This window comes from Ammospiza nelsoni, chromosome 30 (genome assembly GCF_027579445.1).
Source record: "Ammospiza nelsoni isolate bAmmNel1 chromosome 30, bAmmNel1.pri, whole genome shotgun sequence".
NCBI classification, from domain to species: domain Eukaryota; kingdom Metazoa; phylum Chordata; class Aves; order Passeriformes; family Passerellidae; genus Ammospiza; species Ammospiza nelsoni.
Window position 1 is genome coordinate 353,730 of NC_080662.1, and position 22,529 is coordinate 376,258.

The 22,529-nt window shown below is 59.8% G+C and overlaps 3 protein-coding genes across 4 annotated transcripts; 2 read left to right on the forward strand and 1 right to left on the reverse strand.

Annotated features, from left to right (window-relative positions):
• The first annotated feature begins 2,503 nt into the window (after positions 1-2,503).
• Positions 2,504-13,044, forward strand: TGOLN2 (trans-golgi network protein 2). Of its 2 annotated transcripts, none has more exons than XM_059490682.1 (4): positions 2,504-2,635; positions 2,967-4,315; positions 4,810-4,893; positions 12,924-13,044. In XM_059490682.1, exons 1-4 carry the CDS (start codon positions 2,557-2,559, stop codon positions 13,017-13,019), a joined length of 1,608 nt encoding a protein of 535 aa, XP_059346665.1. In that variant the 5' UTR covers positions 2,504-2,556; the 3' UTR covers positions 13,020-13,044. The 2 variants fall into 2 exon arrangements, with proteins under 2 accessions (XP_059346665.1, XP_059346666.1); XM_059490683.1 differs by lacking the exon at positions 12,924-13,044 and adding an exon at positions 5,392-7,586.
• Positions 10,028-15,844, reverse strand: RETSAT (retinol saturase). The gene is made up of 11 exons (XM_059490681.1): positions 15,586-15,844; positions 15,213-15,395; positions 14,334-14,578; positions 13,664-13,865; positions 13,173-13,370; positions 12,972-13,091; positions 12,231-12,369; positions 12,005-12,114; positions 11,601-11,767; positions 11,169-11,328; positions 10,028-10,786 (listed from the first exon to the last, which is right to left on the reverse strand). The coding sequence occupies exons 1-11, from the start codon at positions 15,758-15,760 to the stop codon at positions 10,641-10,643; spliced, it is 1,845 nt and encodes a 614-aa protein (XP_059346664.1). The 5' UTR covers positions 15,761-15,844; the 3' UTR covers positions 10,028-10,640.
• Positions 15,759-22,502, forward strand: ELMOD3 (ELMO domain containing 3). The gene is given in 13 exon segments (XM_059490660.1): positions 15,759-15,909; positions 16,286-16,465; positions 16,597-16,700; positions 16,956-17,025; positions 17,327-17,389; positions 17,582-17,673; positions 17,779-17,902; positions 18,483-18,605; positions 19,170-19,300; positions 19,765-19,841; positions 20,302-20,429; positions 20,868-21,037; positions 22,221-22,502. Coding segments are annotated over 13 exon segments (1,695 nt in total).
• The last annotated feature ends 27 nt before the right edge of the window (positions 22,503-22,529 follow it).

Below are 22,529 nucleotides of genomic sequence, written 5' to 3' on the forward strand. Positions count from 1 at the left end.
AGGTGACACAGGGCAGCGGTGCTGTGCACAGAAATTGGGTCCTTTCCGGTTTTATTGTCCTCTGGAGTGCTCCCACGGGAGGTGTGTCTGCCCACCGGGGTGAAAATGCAGCATTCAGAGTGATTGTCCATGGAAAATGAGGTTTTTTGGATTTTATTGTCCTCTGGAGTGCTCCCACAGGAGCTGTGTCTGTCCACAGGTGTGAAAATGCAGCATTCAGGGTGGCTGTGCACAGAAATTGGGTCCTTTTTGGGAGCACCTGGGGCTCTCCAGGCTCTCTCAGGACACCTTGAGCGCACCTGGGGCTCTCCTGGCTGCTCCAAGGACACCTTGGGCGCACCTGGGGCTCTCCCGGCTCTCTCAGGACACCTTGGGAGCACCTGGGGCTCTCCTGGCTGCTCCAGGGACACCTTGGGAGCACCTGGGGCTCTCCAGGCTCTCTCAGGACACCTTGGGAGCACCTGGGGCTCTCCTGGCTCTCTCTGGGCACCTTGGGAGCACCTGGGGCTCTCCTGGCTGCTCCAAGGACACCTTGGGAGCACCTGGGGCTCTCCGGGCTCTCTCAGGACACCTTGGGCGCACCTGGGGCTCTCCTGGCTGCTCCAGGGACACCTTGGGCGCTCTCCTGGCTCTTTTCTGGCCGCGGGGCTCCTCCTGCCACCCCCTCCCGCTGTTTAATCGCAGCCCTGCCCCCCTGCAGGCTGGCCGGGCACTAATTGAGAAGCCTAATGAGGTCCCGGGGGTCTCCTGCCGAGATGGAGCTAATTAGGGGCTGCAGCACGGGCTCCGAGGTTGCTCCAAACCCCTTTTTTCCTTCTCGGGGCCAGATGTCCGGGGTGAGGCTGCGGCTCCCGTGCTGTCCTCGGGGCTCCTGCCAGAGCAGCTGCTGCAGAGGCACTGGCTACACTTAATACATTTTAATTAGCGTCATTAAATTCTTCCATTTGCTAATTGTTCCTCCTTTTGATCCTTTATCCCGAGCAGATTAGCCCTCGGGGGGGACGGGGCGGGCTGGGGGATGCGGACACGTCGGGCGAGGTGAGGACTTTATTATCCTGACACCAGACCTCGGGACAGCGGTGCAAACACCCCAATTAGCGCTAATTAGGGCCAGATCTGCGCGTCCGGCCTGCTCCGGGACAGAGCCATCCCCAAAAAGTGAATTTGCGGGGATCGGTGAGAGCAGAGGGCGCCCCAAAGCTGAAGGTGGGACGGAGCTGTGCCCAGGTGAGAACGGGCTCAGGTGTTGGGGGTCCTGGGGCTGCACCCTGGGGTCCCTCCCGGCCTGGGGCACCCCGGGATCCATGGACGGGAGGCGAGGGGAGGTCACTGCTCCTCCTCATCCTCAGCAATGCTGGATCCTGCGCTGCCCACGGTGCTTGGGGCGGAATCCCAACCCCATGGGCACAAACGCGGCCTGAGCTCAGCCGCTCTGCACTTCCAGGGGGCGGGTGGGAGCCGAGCATGAGAAACAGCCTCGGGTTTCTGTTGAAATCCCCCAAAAAGCGCCGGGCCAGCTGCTCTGGTCTCCCTGGGAAGGCTGGCACGGGCAGCGGGGGCTGTTGGAATGTGCTGAATGGAGCTGAGATTCCCCGGGGATCGGGAAAAAGAAACCATGAGAGGAGAAATTCAGCCGCATCTCCCGCCACACTCCAAGCAGGATTATTCTCTGTGTTGGTTTCCATGTGATGTTTTTCCTCTGTTTCAGGAGAAACTGCAGCGGGCCATGGACCCATGGAAGAGTGTGATCCCTGCTGGAGACAGAGTCCTGGATATTCAGCCCGGAGAAGGGAGATTTAACCGTCTAAACCAGACAAACTGAAAGAAGTGAACAGTCCTGGGTGCCTGCTGACAGTTTCCTGCTCCGCTGGGAATCGCTGCTGTGGAACAAGACAAGCCTGCTTGGGCCAAAAAAGAAAAACAACAGGTTATCAAAAAAATGAAGCAGCATCTGAAAAGTAACAGGTATCAAAAAAATTTTAAATATCTGAAAAACAACAGGGTATTAAAAAAATATAAAATAATACTCGAAAAATAGCGGGTTATCCAAAACCAGCAGGTTCTGCAGAGTTTGTCCTGGAGGAAAGGGGAAAGGAAAGGGAAGGGGAAAAGGAAAAGGAAAAGAAAGCAGCCCTGATTTCCTGCCGGCTGTCCCCAGCCTCGCCCACTCCAGAGCTGGTCTGGGGCTGCAGTCACTGCCTCTCTCATTGACTGTCCGCCCCGGGTTCTCAGGGCCGGGAAACAGACCCGGAACGGGTGGGTTTTACTCTACACCCTTGGGTTTTACCCCAAACCCTTCGGTTTTACCCCAAAATTCGGCTGTGACCGCCAGAGGGCGCCAACCGCCTCCCAAAGGGGATCCCAAGCCCCGCCCCCAACCGGACCAAGCTCCGCCCCACCCACGGTCACGCCCACAACCCCGCCCCTCAGCAAATCCCGCCCCGCACAAATAGGCTCCGCCCAAATTTGCAAATATACTTCCGTCTCCGGTCATTTACCGCTCTCGCGAGAACCGCGCCCGGAAGCGGCCGAGCCGGCGCTGAGGGCCCGCCCGCCATGGAGGCCCCGCGGGCGCTGCCGCTGCTCCCGGTGCTCTCGGTGCTGCTCCTGCTGCTCCTGGGGCTCTGCGCCGCCGGTACGCCGCGCCGGGACACTGCCGCGGGGGCGGGAGGGGGCACCGAAACCCTGGGGCGGCGGGGGTGAGGCACCGCGCTCGGTCTGGGGGCTTCCTCTGCCCTTGGGGTTCCGCCGCGTTCGGTCACTCTTGGTAACCCCTGGTCTCCGTTCCCCCCGGGTTCAGCGGGGTTCCCCCTCCGCCCTCGGTAACCCCCGCTCCCCCGAGGTTCCCGTCCCTCTGCTCCCCTCTGGGCTCCCCCGCTCCGGTGCCGTGGCCCCCGGGTCCCGCCGCCCCTCTCGGGGTCTGCCCCCGGTGCCCCCTGACCGTGCTCCCGTGTTTGCCGCTGCAGACGCCTCGCAGGAGACCGGCGGATCGCCCGCGGTGTCTCAGGGAGCCGGAGCAGGTGACAACGGGGAACAGGAACACGCCAACACAGCGAACACAGCCCCAGGGAATGGAAACGGGCAGCAAAACAACGGTAACTCCGGCAATGGCAACGCCCAACCAGACACGAGCGGCGGGACCAACACGGGTGAAAACACGGCAGACAAACAGCAGGACAACGGTGTGACTGGAAACGGCAGCAACGACGACAAGGACAAGGAAAAGAAAGAGGAAGAGCAGTCACGGAAAGGCAGCGACACAGAGACTGCTCAGGAGGGCCAAGGTGCAAATGGCAGTGGTGGAACCAGCAATGGAGGAGGCGGGGGACAAGGAGGTGGAAGCCAGAGCAGCAACAGTGGTAACACGGACAGTGGTAACACAGGCAAGACAGACAGTGAGGGGCAGGACAACGCAGGCAGCAGCACTGGTGTCCAGGGCAAGCCAGGCAGTGGCACTGGCAGCCAGGGCGATGCAGGGACCAGCGGTGGTGCCCAGGGCAGTGATGGCCAGAGCGGTAAAGAGTCCAACAGTGCAGGCACAGGCAGCCAGAGCAGTGGCACTGGTGGCCAGGGCAACACAGCGACCAGCACTAACGGTGAAAGCGGCAGCCAGAGTGAAAACAATCAGCAGAACAGTGTCAATGGGAACGGCCAGGCTGGCAGCCAGGCAGGGGGCACCGAGGAGGAGGACGGCAAGGATGACAAGAGCAAGAACGGCAGTGAGAGCACAAATGGCAGCACCAAGCAGAGCACCGACCAGAACAGCAGCAACAAGGACCAGGGCGACAACAATAAGGAAACTGATGGCAAGGACAGCGAGAACACAAATGGCATCACCAACCAGAACAGCAACACCCAGGACAACACCAACCAGGATGGCACCAACCAGGAGCAGGGCAATACCCAGAGTGGCACCAACCAGGACAACAAGGACAGAAACCAGGCTGGCACAAACGGGGCCAGCAGCCAAGGAGGGCAGCAGCCCCTGGCTGAGAGCCAGGGCAGTGCTGCTGGCGAGCAGCCCCACGGCCAGGACAGTGCTCAGAGCTCCCAGGAGGAGCAGAGCGCCGTGTCACACTCTGCTGCCCCCGCTGGGGACGGCGACAGCTCCCTGGAGAACGAAGAGAGCGCCCTGGAGGAGGCGGCCAAGGCTGAGGAGGGCAGCGACCCCTCCCAGGAGCAGGACAGGGACAGGGACAGGAGTGTCCCCTCCCTGCCCAGGCCCCGCTCGGAGAGCAGCCACTTCTTTGCCTACCTGGTGACCACAGCTGTCATTGTGGCAGCCCTGTACGTGGCCTACCACAACAAACGCAAGGTGAGCGCCCTGCCAGCCCTTTCCCCTCCTCCTGGCTGCTTCCTCACCAGTATCTCCCAGTCTGGCCCACGTTCCTGTGGTCCCACAGCGCGGGAGGGTTGCTGGGATGTGGTGGGAACTGGGTGTTCTCAGCTCTGCTGCTGGTTTCCAGCTGAGAGGTGCAAACCACAAAGGGGTGTGGATCCCTCCATCTTACCTCTGACAGTTTCCTCCTGACACATTTCTGTAGCAGCATTACAAGGTTGGGGTTGTTTTTCCTCACATAAAGCTGTTTTGAGGGAGGACAAAAAAAAAAAAGAAAATTCTTACTGTTTTCTGCTTGTTGACAAACCTCGTTATCCGTCTTGGGAATGGTTGAGTGCTGGCATTTACATGTTTCAAGTGCCTGGTTACAGGAAAAGGGTTGTGGGAGCAGGAAAATGAGAATCCAGAGGTGAGCCTGTGCTGGAAGCTGCTGTTCCACTCACCCTGTCCCTGTTTTTCTCTCTCCAAAGATCATTGCTTTTGCTCTGGAAGGAAAAAGATCCAGAACTGGTCGGCGGCCCAAATCTGGTGATTATCAGAGACTGGATCAGAAGGTGAGAGCCGGCCCAAAGTGGGGGTTGGTGTGCCTGGTGGGTGTTGGAAACACAAAATACTGACCCTCTGCAATAGAAAGGGTCCCAAAGGCCCAGCCGAGGCAGTTTGGGAAGCCCAGTTTGGTGCAGAAACAGGGTTTTGCCAGGAAATGGAGAAAGTGAGACTGAGGAGTGCTGGCAGAGCTGCCCCAGGGCACAGATGGGAGCTGGGCTGCGCTGGATGACTTTGTCACTGATCTAATGACTTGTCAGAGAGGATTTCAGAGGGAAAAGGGTAGGATTTGTGGAGAAATCCCTTTCTTCTCTCCCTTGAGACCTTGTTCCACCTCTTGCCCTTCAGATGTGCCTGTAACTATTTTCTAGCATAGCAAAGTTAGGAAAGCAAAGGCAGGAGCTCGTGCTTGCTTTGGGAGCTTCTCAGCCCTCTCAAGCCTGGACAGAGCAGCAGAGTAACTGTGAGCTTTCAGGCAGTCCCAGCCTTTCCTTTTGCCTTTCCAGATCTGATTCCTGCTCAGAGGATGGCGGGGAGGCAGTGCTGCCACAGCTGGATTCCAGCCCACGGGGAGGAAGGAGGGCAGACGCTTTTTGTTTTGCACCTGCACCTTGATAAAACCTCTCACTTCCCTGAATTGCTCCTTTCCCAGCTGCCTTGTTTTCCCCCTGGGCGTCTGGCTGCTGGAAAAGCCAGACCCAGGATTCGTGTCCCAGTGCAATGGGATTTGCCATCTGCTGGACTGACCCCTCCTTTTGGGGGGAATTGAGGATCTGCTGCACAATGAGCCGCGGGACTGTCCCTTCCTGGGGACCGAGCTGCCTCGGTCTCCTCCTGCCCCTCCTTCTCCACCTGCTGGTTTGCCTGCTCAGGTTGGGAGCACCTGGCTTCTCTTGTTTGGCGTTGACCCAGCACTGGCTCAGATTTGGAGTTTCTCTCCCTGATGAGCCTCACACCCAGATTCCCTTTCTCACACACACCTCTGGCTGTGCTGAAGCAGTTTTTGTAGCTCAAACCCCCCGTGCTCCATGCAGGTCTCTTCCCTCCCAGTGCTCCCAGTTCAGCTGTGTACACTGGGGGTGTTGGTGGTGGTGTGGTGGTGGAGGAGGGGGTCAGGCTGGGCAATCCGTGCCCTGTTGGCTCAGGGATTCAGATGGGAAAATTGCTTCCTGCCCTCGTCAGGTGTAGGAAGGAGGGAATTCCAATCCCTGAGGGGTTTGGGATGAGGGAGGCTCCCAGTCCCTCCAGTGCTGGACTGGTGCTGGTCAGCCCAAGGGTTGGTGCCCCACTTACACCTGTGAGGTTTTCATTCCTGCAGCTCTGCTCCCCACAGGTTTCTGTAAGCTGGGATGTTTCTGGAGAGGGCACAAAGCACCTGCTTAGCTCCTGGTTTAGATTTTCCCAGAAAAAAAAGGATTTGAGGAGCCCAGAGCTCCAGCTGCGCCACATCGGGTGCCAGGCGTGTGCCACTCCTGCACTGACTGCATGGAAGAGTCCCAGGATGGTTAAATTCCCGTTAAATGGTTAAAAAATTAAATTTAAATTTTCTGGCCTTGCCAGGCTTGGGAACAATCGGCTCCTCGCCCTGTGGGCACCCTGGACAAGGGCAGAGCTGTTTCCTGGTCACTGTGAAAGCTGCAGCTCTAGTTTTGATTTGCTAATGGTTCATTCCAAGAGGGGAGAGAGGGCCTGGCCTTCTGCAGACCCTGAAACCATCCTGTCCCTTTCTGCTGGCTCTTGGCAAGCCCCAGAGTCCCTCTTGGCTTTGAAGAGTTCTCAGGGTTCCCCCAGGAAACATCCAGGGTGCTGAAAGGACTCGCAGGAGTTGTTTGGAGGGAGGGAAAGGGAAACAGGGCTGGGAATGCAGCTCTGGGGGAAAAGGGTGGGAACCTCCTGGTGCAGAGCCCCTGGGGGACCAGCCAGGCTGGGGTCAGCCCCTTGGGGAGGGGACACTTCTGCCTTTTGGGCACAAACTGCAGCGTGTGGGGCTCCGTGTGCTGCTCTGGCCAGGGGTTTGCGGTGTGTGTGTGTGCTTTTTGGAGTGTGAGTGCTCTACGCTGGCTTTGTCCTGCTGTGTGGGTTTTTTAATTGAATAATAATTTAGAAAGGCTTTTTATTTTTTCACCTTCTACCTGCTTTTCTGTCCTGGGAGCTGTTTCAAACCCTCTCTTGCTCCAGGCTGTGGGAATCCCACCCTGCTGCCAGCAGGGGAGAGGATCATTTGGACCTGGAGCATCGATCCCAGGCTGAGCCGAGCATTCCTGGGGGTGGCGAGGACACACCTCAGGGTCTGGGGACAGGCAGGGCTCACAGCAGGCTGAACTGGGGCGTTTTCCCCCAAAATCTCCCCACCAGCACTTCTGAGGCTGCTGTGTTCTGCCTGGGCTGCCCCAAAGCCCTGGGGCTGCTCCAGTTTGTTGAGGTTTATGGTGTTTGTGCCACGTGTCCCAAAGGGATCAAGGTGCACAGGACCTTTTCCCTTTGGACACGTGTGTCTGTTGGTACAGAGGGGTTTTTGCCAAATATTCCTACTGTTTAGGCTTGAGCCAGCACATGATTTGTTTTCTGCTGCAGTGCAATGCACCTTGCTTGGAAGGATCAGAATTTTTTACATCTCTTTGTACTGTTTGTTTTTTTTTTAATTTTCTGTGTGGTGAAATCAGTAAATGGATTAAAAAAGACACAAAAGGTTGAGTTTTCACTTCTCTCTTGGTTTTGTTTTTCTTGCACGTTCTTTGCACGGTTTTCATTGACACCTGGCACCAAAGGTGCAGGGTGGCTCCTCTTTATGCAAAACAAGATTTTTTTACCAAAAGCCCTGTTTTTGTGGAGCTGTCTGTGCTCAGAGCCCCGTGTGCGGCCGGAAGGAGCCCAGACAGGCCCGGGCCAGAGCGGATTTGAAGTTTCCAGTCTGCTTTCCAGGGCCCAGTGTCAGCCCAGCTCCGCTGGGTGCTCTCAGGTCAGGGCCCAAGAGGAGATTAAACTGCTCTGCACACAGCTTAGTCCTGAGCTCTGCCCTGGGATTTCTGCTTTGTCCTGCAGAGAGCCCCAGAGGGCAGTGCCAGCGTGTCCCAGCTGGTTGGAGCGGCAGCTGGAGAGGTGTGGAGCAGGAGGAGAAGGTGCCCGGGGCACGCTGAGGGCGCTCCGGGGAGGGTTTGGGACAAAGTCCCTCCTTTCCCCCGCCTCCTTTCCCTGCCAGGAGCGAATCCCGCCTTCGCCTCTCCTCCCGTCCCGGCTGGCAGCAGGGAGAGCCCCTGGTTTTCCTGCGAATGGGTTACTCACAGCTTGCAGCAGGAAATAAGGGTGAAAATGGGGGATCAAAGGAAAATTCCCATGGGGATGTGGGGTTGGGAGAGACCTTACAGACCCCCCAGCTGCCAGGGGCTCTGAGCACTGCTCTGTGTGCTTAGGGTGAATCCCCAAAAACTCAGGAACCCCCTGCCTGCTCCCACGCGGATCTCAGAGGGCTGGAAGGGCCCCAGAGGGCTTTGGCAGGCGGGGCAGGTCCTGTCCTGGTGCAGGAAGCACTGGGGGCACCCCGGGGCTGGGCAGTGCCCGTGGGGCCATGCGGGGGTGGCTGCCCCGGAGCCAAAGTCCATGAGTGGAAATAATGCCAAATAAAATCAGAAAGGCTTTGCCAGCTGGGCTGGGCCCTCTTATCGGGGCAGCATTGGGACGTTGTGATAGAGGCAGCTCAGCAGAGAGGCCCCGAGGGCGGAGGAGCTCTCATGCATGAGAAACTGGGTGAAAGTGGGCGCAGGGCTGGGCTGTGCCCTTCCACCCTCCTGCTGCTCTGCAGAGTGCAGCTCTCCCCCAGCTGACAGGGGACACGATGTGGGGAAAGGGCCTCAAGCTGTGCCAGGCTGGATTTTGGGAAGATTCCTCCACCCCAGGCCCTGAGCAGGGGTGGAGACCCCATCCCTGGGGGCTTTTAGCAGCTGTGTGGATGTGGCACCTGGGGACACGGGGCACTGGTGGCCTTGGCGGTTGGACTTGGTGGTGTTGGGGCTTTTGCAGCCCAGAGCATTCCAGGCTTCTGTGAAACGCTGCTGCAGCCCCTCCCTGAGCTCCGCTCTGCCCCCCTAGCCTGCAAACCCCATTAACCTCCCCGGGTTTGTTTGATCTCATCTTCCTCTCCTGAAAGGAGTCCTGCACAGCCTCCTGGGCAAACAGCTGAACCTGGGCTGATCTCACGGCAGGTATTTGCCTTATGGGCAGGGCACCAGCCAAGCAAACACATCAGCTTTGCCTCTGCATGACAGATTCCATGGCCTGGGACCGTTTGTGTGGGTTAAGACACCACCAGCATGACTGAGATGGCATTTGCAGGGTTGGAGCTCCTTGGGGTGAGAAAAGCAGGAGGAGAGGCAGGTTTGGGTCTCCTTGGAGCTGCAGGGGGAAGGTTGGGTGTCACTGCACTGTTCTGGGCCTAAATCAGATGTTTCTGCTCTGCAGAGGGTCCCTGGGAAGAGGACCTGGCTCTTCTGCCAGGGAACAATTCCTCATTCCCAATCTCCCATCCATCCCTGCCCTCTGGCACTGGGAGCCATTCCCTGTGTCCTGTCTCTCCATCCTTGTCCCCAGTCCCTCTCCAGCTCTCCTGGAGCCCCTTCAGGCCCTGAAGGGGCTCTGAGCTCTCCCTGGAGCCTTCTCCAGGTGAGCACCCCTATTTTCCCCATCCTGTACTCGCTCCAGAAGCTCCACATCCCTCTGGTGCTGGAGCAGAGCTGGGGGAAGCTCTGCAGTCCCCCCAGGTTGGGTCTCAGCTGGGCTGGAGGTGCCAGAGCCGCCTCCCCAGTTCCCTGCTGTGCCCTGGGCTCCTCCAGGGGCGGGCTCTGGGTGATCTCCCCTGGCAGAGCTCACCTTCTCTGCAAATCCCATCCCATCACTGAATTATCTCTCTGCTCAGTGATCTAATCCTCTTTGCCAGATCAGCCCTCAAGCCTCTTTCCAGGGCTCCTTTCCAGCACGGTCACACTATTCCCTGCTCGGTCACACCGCTTCCTGCTCAGCAGCTGCCTCTGGCCTCTGTTTTTCCATGCTTCCATGTTTTTCCATGCTCCATCAGCACATTCCATTCCGCTTCCCCTTCTCCCTCAGCACCCCCAGCCCCACTGACCCATCATGAGGCACAAACCCCAGTTTCATGATCACTATTTTATTACTTCCAGTCTCACGTGCCTCCCTTCCCATCTGGAGAGGACTTTCATCCCATTCCCAAGCTTTTACCAGCAGACAGAAGGACTTTGTTGCTGCTAAAGGAGCATGAGCTTGTGCCTTGGGGCAGTGGGGGAGAGCAGCACCCAAACACTGGGAATTCTGGGGGGCTGGGGAATGACTCTGGAAGCACTGGACAGCCTGCAGGCTCTCAGACAGCCCTGGGGCTGCAGGTGGAGGTGTGCTTTGGCTGGGGGAGGTGGGCTTTGGCTGGGGGCTTTGGCTGGGGTCAGTGATCACAATGGGATCAAGCAGCCACGGCAGCTGCTGGTGCTCCCGTTTTGGGGTTATCTTGCCTTCTCTCCTGGCCACAACAGCTCCTGGGCACTCCCTTCATGGCCAGGGACCAGCACTGACATGATGGTGGAAGGGGATGCATTTTTTAGGGGGGGTGAGTTCCAACACAATCTGTCTGGGCACGGGAACGGCATCGCCCCGGATGAAATCCCTCAGCTGGGCACAGAGACGGGTCTGCTACGGGTGTGTGGCAGGGGGGTGCAGTGCTGGGGGGCAGGGGCCCTGCTGGGGATGGCAGCCTTTAGTCTCCCTTCTTGCTGCTGGCGGCCTGCAGGCGCATCTTCAGCTGCGCCACGTCCGCGTACAGGTTGCGCTTGAGGATGGTGCTGGCGCAGATGAGGGCTCCCTGCAGGGCCCCCATGAAGCCTCCCAGGCACAAATCCTGCCCTGCAAGGAGGGAGCAGCAGTGAGGTTCCCCGAGAGCAGCCCTCAGTCCCCACTCTGTCCCAGCCTGCCATCAGTGTGGGTTTGGGCATCACCTTCCAGCTGCCCTGCACCGTCCCTGGGCTCTGAACCACAACCCCCTTCCCTTGTCTCCAGCAGGAGATCCCCCCGTGCCCTGGGCAGGGGACAGCCCGCAGAGCTGGGGGAGCACAGCCCGCAGAGCTGGGGGAGCACAGCCTTCCCTCCTCCCCTGGAACTCTGCTTTTCCAGGCGTTATCCCACTGCCCCACAGCGGCTCTTCACTTTGCTCCATTTCAGGGTTTTCCCCGCCCCGTCCCGCTCCCCCGGAGCTGTCCTGCTCTGAGGGCCCCGGTGGCCCTGTCACCTGTCAGGTAGAGGTTGGGCACGGCCGTGTCTGCCCGCACGGTGGCAATGGCCTCGGCCTGCAGCCGGGGGATGCCGTGGTCAGCGCCGTAGAACTCGCCGTGGGGACTGGCAATGTAGTGCTGGTTGGTGAGGGGAGTGCCACCGGACAGGTACTCGATCTGTGGGGACAGGGACAGGGACAGGGACAGGGTGGTCATCCTGGGATGGTCACCCAGGTCTGCCCAGAGTGGATGGGGACTGGAGCAAGCTGGTCTGGGGGAAGGTGTCCCTGCTCATGACGGGGTGGAACTGGATGAGCTTTAGGGTCTTTTCCAACCCAAACCATTCCATGACTCCACAGTCATTGGCTAGGTAGAGGGGAGGACCCCTGAACCCGAGTTTGGGACTCCTGAATCTGAGTTTGGGACCCCTGAAGCTCACGTTTCCTCACCCGGCCCTCGATGCGAGGGTAGAGCTTGTAGACAGTCTGCATGATGGCATCCACAAAAGTCTTCTTCAGGTCCTCATAGTCATCCCCCCTCTTGTGGACCTGCTTGTCCTTCCACTCCTCGAACCACTCGTACCTGGCGAAGGTGACGATGGCCAGCGTGGATTTACCTGCAGGAGGACAAGGCTGGGGTGCTTGTCCCTCTGCCCACCCTCATCCCACCCTGTCACTGGATGTCCCCAGATCTTTGGGGTTCCCTGTCCTTCATCCAGATGCATTCCATGAGCCCCGTGCTCAGCAGCTTTGCCCATGGCATGGCTGAGGGGAAACTCCTTGTTTGGGATCACCAAACCCCATCAGGAATTTTGAAACCCCTCACAAGCGTTTGTGGTCAGTGTCAGCCTCACCTGGGTGCCTCATTTCCCAGGTGGGGTCCTTGGCTGATGGCGAGGTGACAAAGAGCAGGGGGATGTTGTTGGCAGCTTCTTCTCTGGAGGAGGCCAGGTAGCGCTGCATGCTGCGGGAGAGGGAAGGGCTGAGCTGGGGCTCGGGGCACGGCTCCCCCTGAGTCACTGCCCAGGAATCCATCTCCTCACGCTCAGCCAAGCACATCCAAGGCGAAGCCAAACCTACATTCCATCCAGGTCGTGCCCGGGGTACATGAAGTAGTTGATGGGCTCCAGCCCCAGCTCCTCCCTGGAGCCGCTGAGGCCGACAAAGACGGTGAAGCCGCCCTCGCCAGGGCTCAGCATGTGGAGCTGGGACTGGATCTCTGCAGCGTGGGGGGAAAAGGGCAATTAGGGGGGAAATCAGGCTTTTCTAGGATTCCTGGATACAGAGAAGTGGCTTCTCCAATCCTGGTGCTTTCCCACCAAACCCTGACCCTTCCCACCCACACAAAGCATCCCCTTTCCACCCACCTGTGACCCTTCCACCTGGCTGTCACCCTTCCACCCACCTGTGACCCTTCCACCCACTTGTGACCCTTCCACCTGACTGTGCCCTTTCCACTTGTGACCCACCCAATGTGACCCTTGTACCTGACTGTGCCCCTTCCCAAGCACCTCTGTCCCCTTCCCCTCATCCCTGCCCCTTCCAGAAGATCTTCTAGGACATTCCACCAACTCCCAAGAATTTCGGGGCCCTGCACTGTGTATTTTAGGGAATCCCCGCACCAAACCACAGCCAATTCGGGCCGGTTAATTTAAGCAGAATGAGACCCCCGTGGAGAAAGGAGCGGCCGGGGCTGGGTTTGCAGGGCTTGGCACGGGAGCGCCGGGGGGTTCGCAGTGTTAATTGGTAAATCGGCTTTGCCCCGGGGCTCAGCGCGGCATTAGCGCCGTAACCCCGGCGGAGCCGGCGCTGACGCCGCACCCGGCAGAGCCCGCGCCTCCGCCGGCAGCAGCCGCTCGTAGGTGTTGAAGATGCCGGCATCCGAAATGACCACGGGAGCAAAGATATCCACCGAGTCCTGGCCTTTCCTGACGCTCACACCTGGCGGGGGAATCCAGAGGGGGAGAATGAGGCGCTGGTGGAAGGAACCCCCTTTGGGAGCGCCCCGAGCCCGGCGCTCACCGCAGGCTCTGCCCTGCGCGTCCAGCAGGATCCTCTGCACCGGCGCCTTCCCAAAGACGTTTCCTCCGGCGCTGCGGATCACGGGGATGGTGTGGAAGGCGATTTCCCCCGCGCCGCCCTTGGGGTACCAGGCGCCGTGCAGGAAATGGTTCACCAGGATGCTGTGCATGGAGAAGCTGGCCTTGGAGGGGAGCACACCTGGGGAAAGGGGTGGGTGTGGGCACATCATGGGCGTGGAGCTTATCCGAAGTGTTTTAGGATGAGGAATGCTTTGTGCATCCCCTTGTCAGCCCTTGGGCAAGATGAGCAATGCAGAGGGAAAGAGATGGAGATGAGCAATGGGGACGTGTCACCTGACAGTGACTTGGGGACGAGGATGCTGGCGAAGCATCCACCAGAATATTCATGCAAACCTTCCAAAAAAGGGGGTTCTTACCTTTTTCCTGTTTCTAAAGGGTTTAACGTCACCCCAGGGCCCCCTGGTCACCTACCATAGGTGGGGAAGATGTAGCTGAGGACAGCCCGGAGCTCGGGGTTGGGGGTGAGACCATCCACCACCTCCTTGAGGCTGCGTGAGGCCAGCTGGGAGAAGGAGCAGAGCCGTGGGAGCAGCCTGGAGCAGATCAGGAGCTTGGCCAGGAACCTGGGGAGCATCTTGAGGATGCCCAGCAGCACAACCCCATGGCCGGCGCTCTGCAGGGACAAACAGGGGCTCAGACACGCCCCAAAGGTGCTGCAAAGCAGTTTTTACCCTTAAATTCACTGCTGGGCAGCTGTGGGCAAGGGCAGTGAGTACTGGCTCCCTCAAAAACCTTCCCTCAAAAATCTTCCCTCAAAAACCTCCTTCAATAGAAGCTTACACCAAAAAGGTTCCCCATCGAAACTCCTCCAGAGAGCTCCTCCCCAAAAACTTCCCCAAAAAAAAGGTTCTTGAGGAAAGCTTCCTCAAAGACCTCTGCCCCAACTCCTTACAGAACTTCTTCTTTAAAGAAATCTCCTGCATGCTGCATTTTTGAGGCAGAAAGGGGCGATTTTGCCCGATTTTGAGACTGGTGTGTTTCCCAGCGCTTTTGGGGTGATGCCATCGTTCCCTGGGGGTGCCAGGGGGGCTCCCCTCGTTGTGTGACCCCCCAGACCCGGGCTGCCCTGGTGTCACCCCACCTTCACCAACCGCTGGAACTCGTCGATGGCCGCGGCCTCGCCGGGGAACTGCTCCTTCAGCCTCTGGAAATATTCCCTCTTCCCAGAGTGGATGTGGAAGGTCTTGCCAGAGCCCTGCGGGTCCCCCAGAACCACGGCATCGTAGGTGGCCGGCAGCGGGGCCCACTCCAGCTGCCCATCTGTCAGCTGGTCCACCAGGAACCGCATCAGGGAGCCCTCCTGCATCTGCCCCACATAGTGGATCCCTAAAATAGACATTTTTTCTTTGTTGTCTTCTTTTTTCCTTTATTTTCCCCTTTTTCCCTTTATTTTCACCTCTTTTTTCTTTCATTTTCCCACCCCAGGACACACCAAACCCACCTCTCATTTATCCATCACCACCTCACCAGCTCCACGTGGAAGGGGAAGGGGAAATCTGGGATACACCTGCCTCCCAGCTGGGGTGAATGGCACTGACAACAGTGTTTTTAGCTGGTAATTCTGAGTTTTGTTACACTTTGCTATCCATCTCTGCTGTAAATAATCAATCCTGGAGATTCGGGGACACGCAGAGCTGAACTTTGTCTCACCACGAGAAGTTTTCCAGCAAGAAATGTCCTGAGGTGACATTCCCTATGCTGGGAACCACACAGGGGCCTTGGTGTCCTGCACCCAGAGGGTTTTGGGGTGAAAAGCTGGAGAATGGGTTGTGTAACACGAAGAGGGGAGCTCCCACACAGCTGTGGGGAATTTGGGGGGTTTGGTATTTGGGGGTTTTGGGGTGAAGAGCAGCAGAATGGTTTGTGTAACAGGAGCTGTGTGCAGGGGAGCTCCCACCCTGAGGGTGTCCCCTGCACCTCCCTGGGCCCCGGGGGGATTCGGGGGCCCCGAACACGGTACCGGTGTCGAACTCGAAGCCCTTCTCGGTGAAGGTGTGGCAGCAGCCGCCCAGCTTGCCGTGCTGCTCCAGCACCAGCACCCGCCAGCCCGCCTTGGCCAGCAGCGCCGCGGCCGCCAGCCCGCCGATGCCGCTGCCCACCACGATGGCATCGAGCTCCGGCGGCACCTTGTCCGCCGAGAACACTGCGGGACACGGGGATGTCACCGGGGCGTCCCCGCGGCACGGGGGACAATGCCACCCCGGGGGATGTCGCTCCGGGAAGTTAATGGCAGCCCGGCGTGGTCCTGTCCCGGGGACGATCCACCCTGGGCTGGCGATGCCACCCCGGGTCTAACCCCGCCGGGGGGCTCGGTGGCCCCGGGGGTCCCGTACCTGTCTTGACGACGGTCCTGCGCACCGCCTTGTCGGTGACGAGCGGGCCCGGCGGGCGGCGGCTGTCGGTGGCGAAGGGGTTGCGGCTGCCCGAGCCCCGCAGGAGCACGAGCGAGAGGAGGGCGAGGAGGAGGAGGAGAAGGGCGGCGAGGAAGAGCAGCGCCTGCAGCCACATGGTGCGGCGGGAGCCGCGCTGTGCCGGGAGCCGCGAACAGCGGCACGAACGGGAACAGCGGGCACGGGGGTGGCTCCGGCACGGGGCGGGGGGACCGCGGGGAGGAGCGGGGGCGGGCACTGGGAGCCGGGACCGGGAAGTGGCGTTGGGCACCGGGAGCTGGTCCTGGGCACTGGGAATTGAGACTGCGCACTGGGAACTGGGACTGGGCACCGGGAACTGGGACCGGGAAGTGGCGTTGGGCACCGGGAGCTGGTCCTGAGCACTGGGAACTGGGACTGGGCACCGGGAGCTAGGACTGGGAAGTGAGAGCTGACACTGGGCACCAGGAGCTGGCACTGAGAGCTGGCGACACCGGGAGGTGGCACTGGCATGCTGGGAGCTGGGACTGGCACTAGGCGGTGGCACTGGTGTCGCCAGGTCCGGTCGCCCCTCTGCAGGCTCCGGGAGCCCCGAGTCCCGTTCCGGGCACCGGCCCCGTTCCAGCTCCGCCGCTTGGGCCCCGCCCTGCCCCACCCACTTTAGCCCCACCCACCTGGTCACGCCTCCGCCCCGTGCGCCCCCGTTTCCGCGTCGTGCGGTGCACGCCGGGAATTGTAGTCCCGCGTGCCATCCCTAGCGGGCGGAGGTGCGGACTACAGCTCCCGGCGTGCAGCGAGGCTGCGCCTGCGCAGTGCGGCGGCCTCGGGCTGGGGGAGCTGAGGGGTCAGAGGAGCTGGAGCGGGACCGGGTCTGGAACGAGCCTGGAACGGACTCCAGAGGGGCTGGGACGGGCTCCTGAGGGGGTGTCAGTCGCCGGGACGCTCCCCGTTGCCACCAGCCCTTCTCTCCCGCAGGCCATGAGCGGCGCCGCGGGCTGGGAGCGGCCGGAGGAATGGCCACAGGAGCGGCCGGAGGAGCGGCAGCGCGTGGTGGCCCCGGCAAGTCCCGTCCCGAGCGTGTCCGGCCGGAGCCCCCCCAGCCGAGACCCGCGGGACCCCCACCTGAGGGGTGCCAGCCCCCCACTTCCCCCCATTGCTCCATTTCTGCCGTTACAACCACATAAAATCCTCCTGAGGGTGCAGATCCTCCCTGAAGGGGCCTGAGCCGGGGGGCTCGGGGGCTGTTCCCTGAGGGAAAGCTTGGGATTGGGGTGGGCCGGAGTTTGGGGTCTGCCGCGGGGGTGACGCTGTGTTTGTTCCCTCTGTCCCCTCAGATTCCAGCTCTGGGGCAGGGAGGTGTCCTGCAGGAGCTGGTGCTCGCAGACGGGCAACCCCCAGCGCCTGGTGAGCTTTTCCTCTTCCCTTGGATCGGTCCTGGCGTTTCCTGGTGGGAAAGTCACCTGCCAGCCCCAGAGATCAAGCAGGGGAGATGTCTCGGTCAAATCTCAGTCAAATCCGTCTGGTCCCAGATCATTCCCCAAACTCACCCCAGACAAACCTCGTGGGGTGGCTCCGGTTGGGATTTTCCTTGCAAAAGAGGAAACACAGCCCCAGGGTGTTCTGAGCGGGGCTGGGGGCTGAGGGAAGCCCCCCACTCCGTGCCTGCCCCCCCAGATCTGATTCCAGCGCCCCTTCCCTCGGGCAGGGATCAGCGAGGAGCAGCGCCAGGCCCAGGAGGAGTGGGAGGCTCTGGAAGAGATCCAGTCAGGTACTGGGACTAACGGGAAAGGGGGAAAGGAGCCGCGGATGGATGGGGGCGTTATTTGGGATGGAGGGGAAGGAGGGGGCGGCCGGTTCCTTTTTCCCCTTGTTCCCCACGGCTTCCTTCTCCTGGAGCCGGGGTTAATTCGGGGCGAAATCAGGGCTCCGTGGGTCTGACCCTCTCCCTGCCTCCCTGCAGGGTTGGGGGGCACCTCGGGCACGCCCCCCCCTCCGATTTCCTTCTCGGAGGCGCTGCAGCACTTCCAGAGCGCGGAGCTGCCCTGCAGCCGGGTACGGCCGGGCTCCGGCCCCGCTCCTCGCCGGGAGAGGGGCGCCGGCCCCTGCCCCGCCCCGGGCCGCGTCCCTGAGCGCTCCGGGCTCCTCTCTCTCCCGCAGGGCTCGGCCCGGGCCCCGGCGCGCCGCGGCGTCCTGGCCGCCCTGCTGCGCTGCCTCTGCGGGCCGCCCCGGCTGCGCCCGCAGCTCCGCGGCGAGCAGGAGCTGGCGCTGGCCATGGCGCAGTGTGAGTGGCCCCGCCGGATCCCCTCCCGCTCCCCACGGGCACAGCTCCGCCTCCACGGCCCTTCTGCCCCTCAGTGCAGGGGCAACGGGGTGGGAATCACGCGCTCCCTTGGCATGAGGGGGCACACACACATGGGAACCCTGGGCCTGTGAGTCTGGGGGGAGAGTGGCCTTTTCTGGGCACCGAGAGGTTTTTGAAGGTGCCAAGCTGTGCTTTTTAGGTGCTATGAGGGTGTGGGTTTGGTTCTGGGCACTGAGGGACACTTTCTGGGTTTTTTAGGGTGTTGAGGGGTGAGTTTGGGATCTTTTGAGCACCAAGAGGCATCTTTTGGGTGCTGAGAGGTGGTTTTGAGAAATGAGGGGGATTTTTAGGGTGCCATGGGGCATGGGTTTGGCTGCTGAGGGTTTTACAGTGCCAAGGGGCGTTTTTAGGTAATGAGAGGGTTTTTTGGAGGACATGAGATGTTTTTTAGGTGCCAGTGAATGATTCCGGGGGCCAAGGGGTGTTGTTGGGGCACTGAGGGGTTGATCACAATGCCAGGGGTGTTGTGAGCAGCCGGGTGCTGGCTCCCTCCCTGCAGGTGCCCTGGATGACTCGGAGCGGGTGCACATGCGGATCCTGCAGACCATCTACCGGCAGCTGACGCGCTCCAGGCTGGGCTGCCCGCGCTACGGGGCACACTGGGAGGAGCTGGGCTTCCAGGGTAGGGCAGGGAGCAGCCCTGTGCCTGGGGGCATCCCCAAAATGCATCCAAACCTCCCCTGGAACCTGCCCGTTCCATCCCAGCTCCCTCAGGCACTCCCCGTGCTCCAGAGCCAGCCCCACTGGCCTCCCTTGCGCATCTCCAGCACCTCAACGTCCTCCTTGGACCCCAAGACTGACCCCAGGCTTTGATCACCCCGATCCTCCCACTCCATATCCCTACAAAATTCCCAGGGGCACTCTCAGTCCTTTTGTCCATAGAAGAATTAAATCAAACTGGCCCCAGTATGACATCTGAACTGGTTGGCAGGGTCATCCCAGTACCACGTTCCTAAAAAAGCTGGTAATTCCTGGAGAGGTGTGGGAGTGGTGGGGTGGGGCAGGGGCTGGTTAATGCCCAGGTGATGGCTCCATCAGGGAAATTCCTGCAAGCTTTCCCTCAGGAAAGGGGATCCCAGGGTTGTTGGGCTCTGGAGGTGCAGTGACAGGGAGTGCAGGGAATAAACACCCCACGGAGGTGGGAAGAGGGCAGGGGGTGACTCCAGGCTGTCCCTCACCCTCCCAGGTGCAGATCCTGGCACTGACCTGCGTGGGACAGGAATGCTGGGGCTGATGCAGATCCTGTTCTTTGTCCTGGATTCCCGGATGCTGCCGCTGGCACGGGAGATCTTCCAGCTCTCCCAGCATGAAACCCAGGCATGATCTGCCCCCCCTCCCTGACAGGGGTCTCCCTTGAATTCCCCATGCTCTGGGAAGGGGAAGAACCAAAACCTTCTCTTCTGAGTTTTTTTGGGATGCTGAACCACCTTGTCCTCATGAGGGGAAGAAGGTGGTGCCCAAGAGCCCCAATCCAGGCTGGAGCAGAGCTGTATTTATGTTGGGAATGGGAATTTAGGGATCTGATACTGGCTTGGAGCAGGATAAACAGGCTGGAGAGTTGGGCAACAGGAAAATGGGAGTGAGTAGAGACATTATAGTCCGGGTTTAAGCCTGGGTACAAGATAGGCTCAGCCCTCAGCATCCATCCAAGCCTTGGTCTGTAGGGCTGTTATCCCAGGGCACGGATAACACGGATGCATGGATGCAGTGTCAAAGGCCCAGAGAGGAGGAGGGTTTTCCAGCTGAGCTTCCTTAATGCTGGGATTGTGGTTGTTCTCCAGAATTTTCCCTTCTGCATCATGTCTGTGAACATCACCCGGATCGTGATCCAGGCGCTGCAGGAGGAGCGGCTCTCCCGGTGAGCAGGGCTGGGTTTGGGCTCTCGGGCTGCACCCCAGGCTGTTCCCCTGCCCAGGAGGTGGCACTCCATTTCTTCATGCAGAAAAGCCATTTCTTTATTCACATAACTCATTTTACACAGTTTTCACATATCTCATGTGCAACTCCTGTTGGCTGGTACTTTTCTTGCTAATCAATTAATTGGTTAAAAAGTGCCTGTGCGTGTAAGACTCTCTCCATCTACAAGTGTTTACCCTTAGTGGATTCTCGTGGGACAGATCAATTTTTATGGAAGTGCAGATTTCTATTTCTCTCCAAGAGCAGGTGTCCATGTTAACAGACTCTTCACTCCCAACATTGTTCTGCATGGGAACTTCCAGCCTATCGCTATCTTAGCTAGACCAGCAGGGCCTAAACCCGATTTTTAAAGACTTTTCCAGTAGTTTGAACTGTCAGAAATGTCTGTGCTCCCCCTGCAGGGAGTGCAACCGGCGGCAGCAGGTGATCGCGGTGCTCAACGACCTCTACGCCGCCGCCTTCCTGCGCCTCTCCCGCCTCTGGGAGCAGCAGCACGGCACCGTGGCCAACGCCGGCTTCTTCCTCAAGGGTTCGTCTGCACGGCTGCTCCTTCCCCTGCCCACGGACACTCCCAGTTTAATCCCCACGCTGAGGTTTTTCCAGTTTTCCCTGTCCCGGGGGTGGTTATCCTCACATTTTCCACCCCAGGGGGATGCTCAAGGTGGATGACACATGGGGACAGTCCCTGCTGGGCGCCATAGCTTAGCCCCTGTCCATGAATTACTTACTGCAGAGAGGAATGCTGTCAGTGGGAGCAGTGTATCCCCCAGAAATCAGGGTCCAGCTTTACCCCATCTCCCCTGCACCCCAATTTTAGGGTGCTCAGGCTGGCACTGTGCTCCCTCCTGCCAAGGAAAGCACCAGCATGCCCTTTCCCAAGGGAAAATGACAGGACACCAGATGTTTTGGACCCTTGGCACCATCCAGGCCTGGTCCCCTCAGCCTTTTCCCCCTCTGCCCTTTCCAGAGCTGGAATTATCCACCAAAAAGAAGCCGAGGCAGCTGCTGAAATCCCTGGAAGCCTACCTGAGCCGTGGCCTTCGGCCTCCCTCCCCTCCCTCCTCCCAGATCCACTTCAGCAGCATTTGTGACCCTGGCGTGGAGCTGGAGGGAGATGCCTGACTGCTCTGGCACGGAGTGGGACCTGCACAGGGAATTGTGCTGGTGGATCAGCCCTTGGAGGGACACACACGAGTGTGTTTGGGGGCTCAGCAAGGGCCAGGAGAGGTCTCAGAGCCCGGATTTTGCCTGCTCCAGGTGGAACTTTCTGGAAGCAAAGGAGGAGGAGGTGGTAGAGCAGGGGATTCTGTGAGCCACCCAGCCTGCTGCTGGGATAGTCCCTGTCCCCACCCCAAATCCAGGGTCCCACCTGGGTGCTGACCCTGCCCAGGTGGAGCTGGAAGGGGGTGCTGGGTTCCTGGGTCCCATCCCAGCCCCAGCAGCGCCAGGAATGGGTGACCCCCACTTTGGGGGGCTGTGTCAGACCCCCAGGGTCACTGTGGGCTGTCAGCACCCAAAAAAGTTACTAAAGGGGGAGACGAGGGATCTGGTGGGAAAGAGAGTTTTGGGTTTGCCGCTGGACTCTGTGTCTGGGGGAAGGAAAGGAGAACTGGGGGTGCCCAGAGTCACTTTGGGGTGGAAAAGGTGCTCTGGAGGAGTGAAACGAGGGTTGAGGGCTCCAAGGAGGAGGGGAAGGGTTATTCCCTCTGGGAGATCAGGGCCAGTGCTTGGGAATGTCCCCAGGCCCCTAAAAATGGGGAAAAGCAGCCCCCAAAGCCAGATCTAGGGACAAATGAGGGGTTTGGAGAAGTGGGAGCTGGGGGAGAGTGGAACGTTGTGGCCCCAGCCCCCCTGAGAGGGCGATGGTTCCCAGGGGCTGGGAATGCTCCTGGATGGAGAAAAAAATAAAATAAATGGAGAAAAAAGCAGCCTGGAGTTGGGGTTTGCTGTCTTGATCTTGAATTATTGAGGAAATTGGAGGGGGAATCGTTTTCAGGTGTTTTGGAGGAACAAAGATGTGGTGAGGGGTCGGGGCAGTCCTGCACCTGTGGGAACACATTTGGGAGTGGTGTCTGAGATCTGGGATAAGGGGGGGATAGAAAAGATGAGAGAAAAGGTAAAATGGATGGTATAAAACCAAAGAGACAAGAAAAAAAGGAGGGAAAACAAAGAAATAGGAGAAGGAAAAAAGGAGGAAGAAAAAGATGAGGAAAAAAGAGGTTAGAAGGGAAAGAGGCTCCACTACTCTTTTCCTAGTTTGTTTGTTTGCCTTTTTTCTCTTTCCCTCCTCCTTTCTCCTTTTTTTTTTACCTTTTTCCAGGGCTGGTCCCGGAGGTGCGAGGCCCCCGCCCCTCCGCAGGTCAACCGGGGCCGCTTTGGCCTCTCCCGGCCGCTGCACCCCGTGGGCTCGGAGCCGTGGGACGGACAGAGCTGGGGACGGGACGGGGACGGGGCTGGCGGTGCCGGGGTGGTGGGGACCGGGCCTGGCGGCACCGGGACCGGGACGGGCCGGGAGCGGCGGCGGGGCTGGCGCGGTGTCCGCAGCGGTGCTGGGGATCCCGGGGTGACGGGGATCCCCCCGGGGCCACCGGGGCTGGGCTGACCCGGGCCGGTTCCGCCGGGGCCGGGC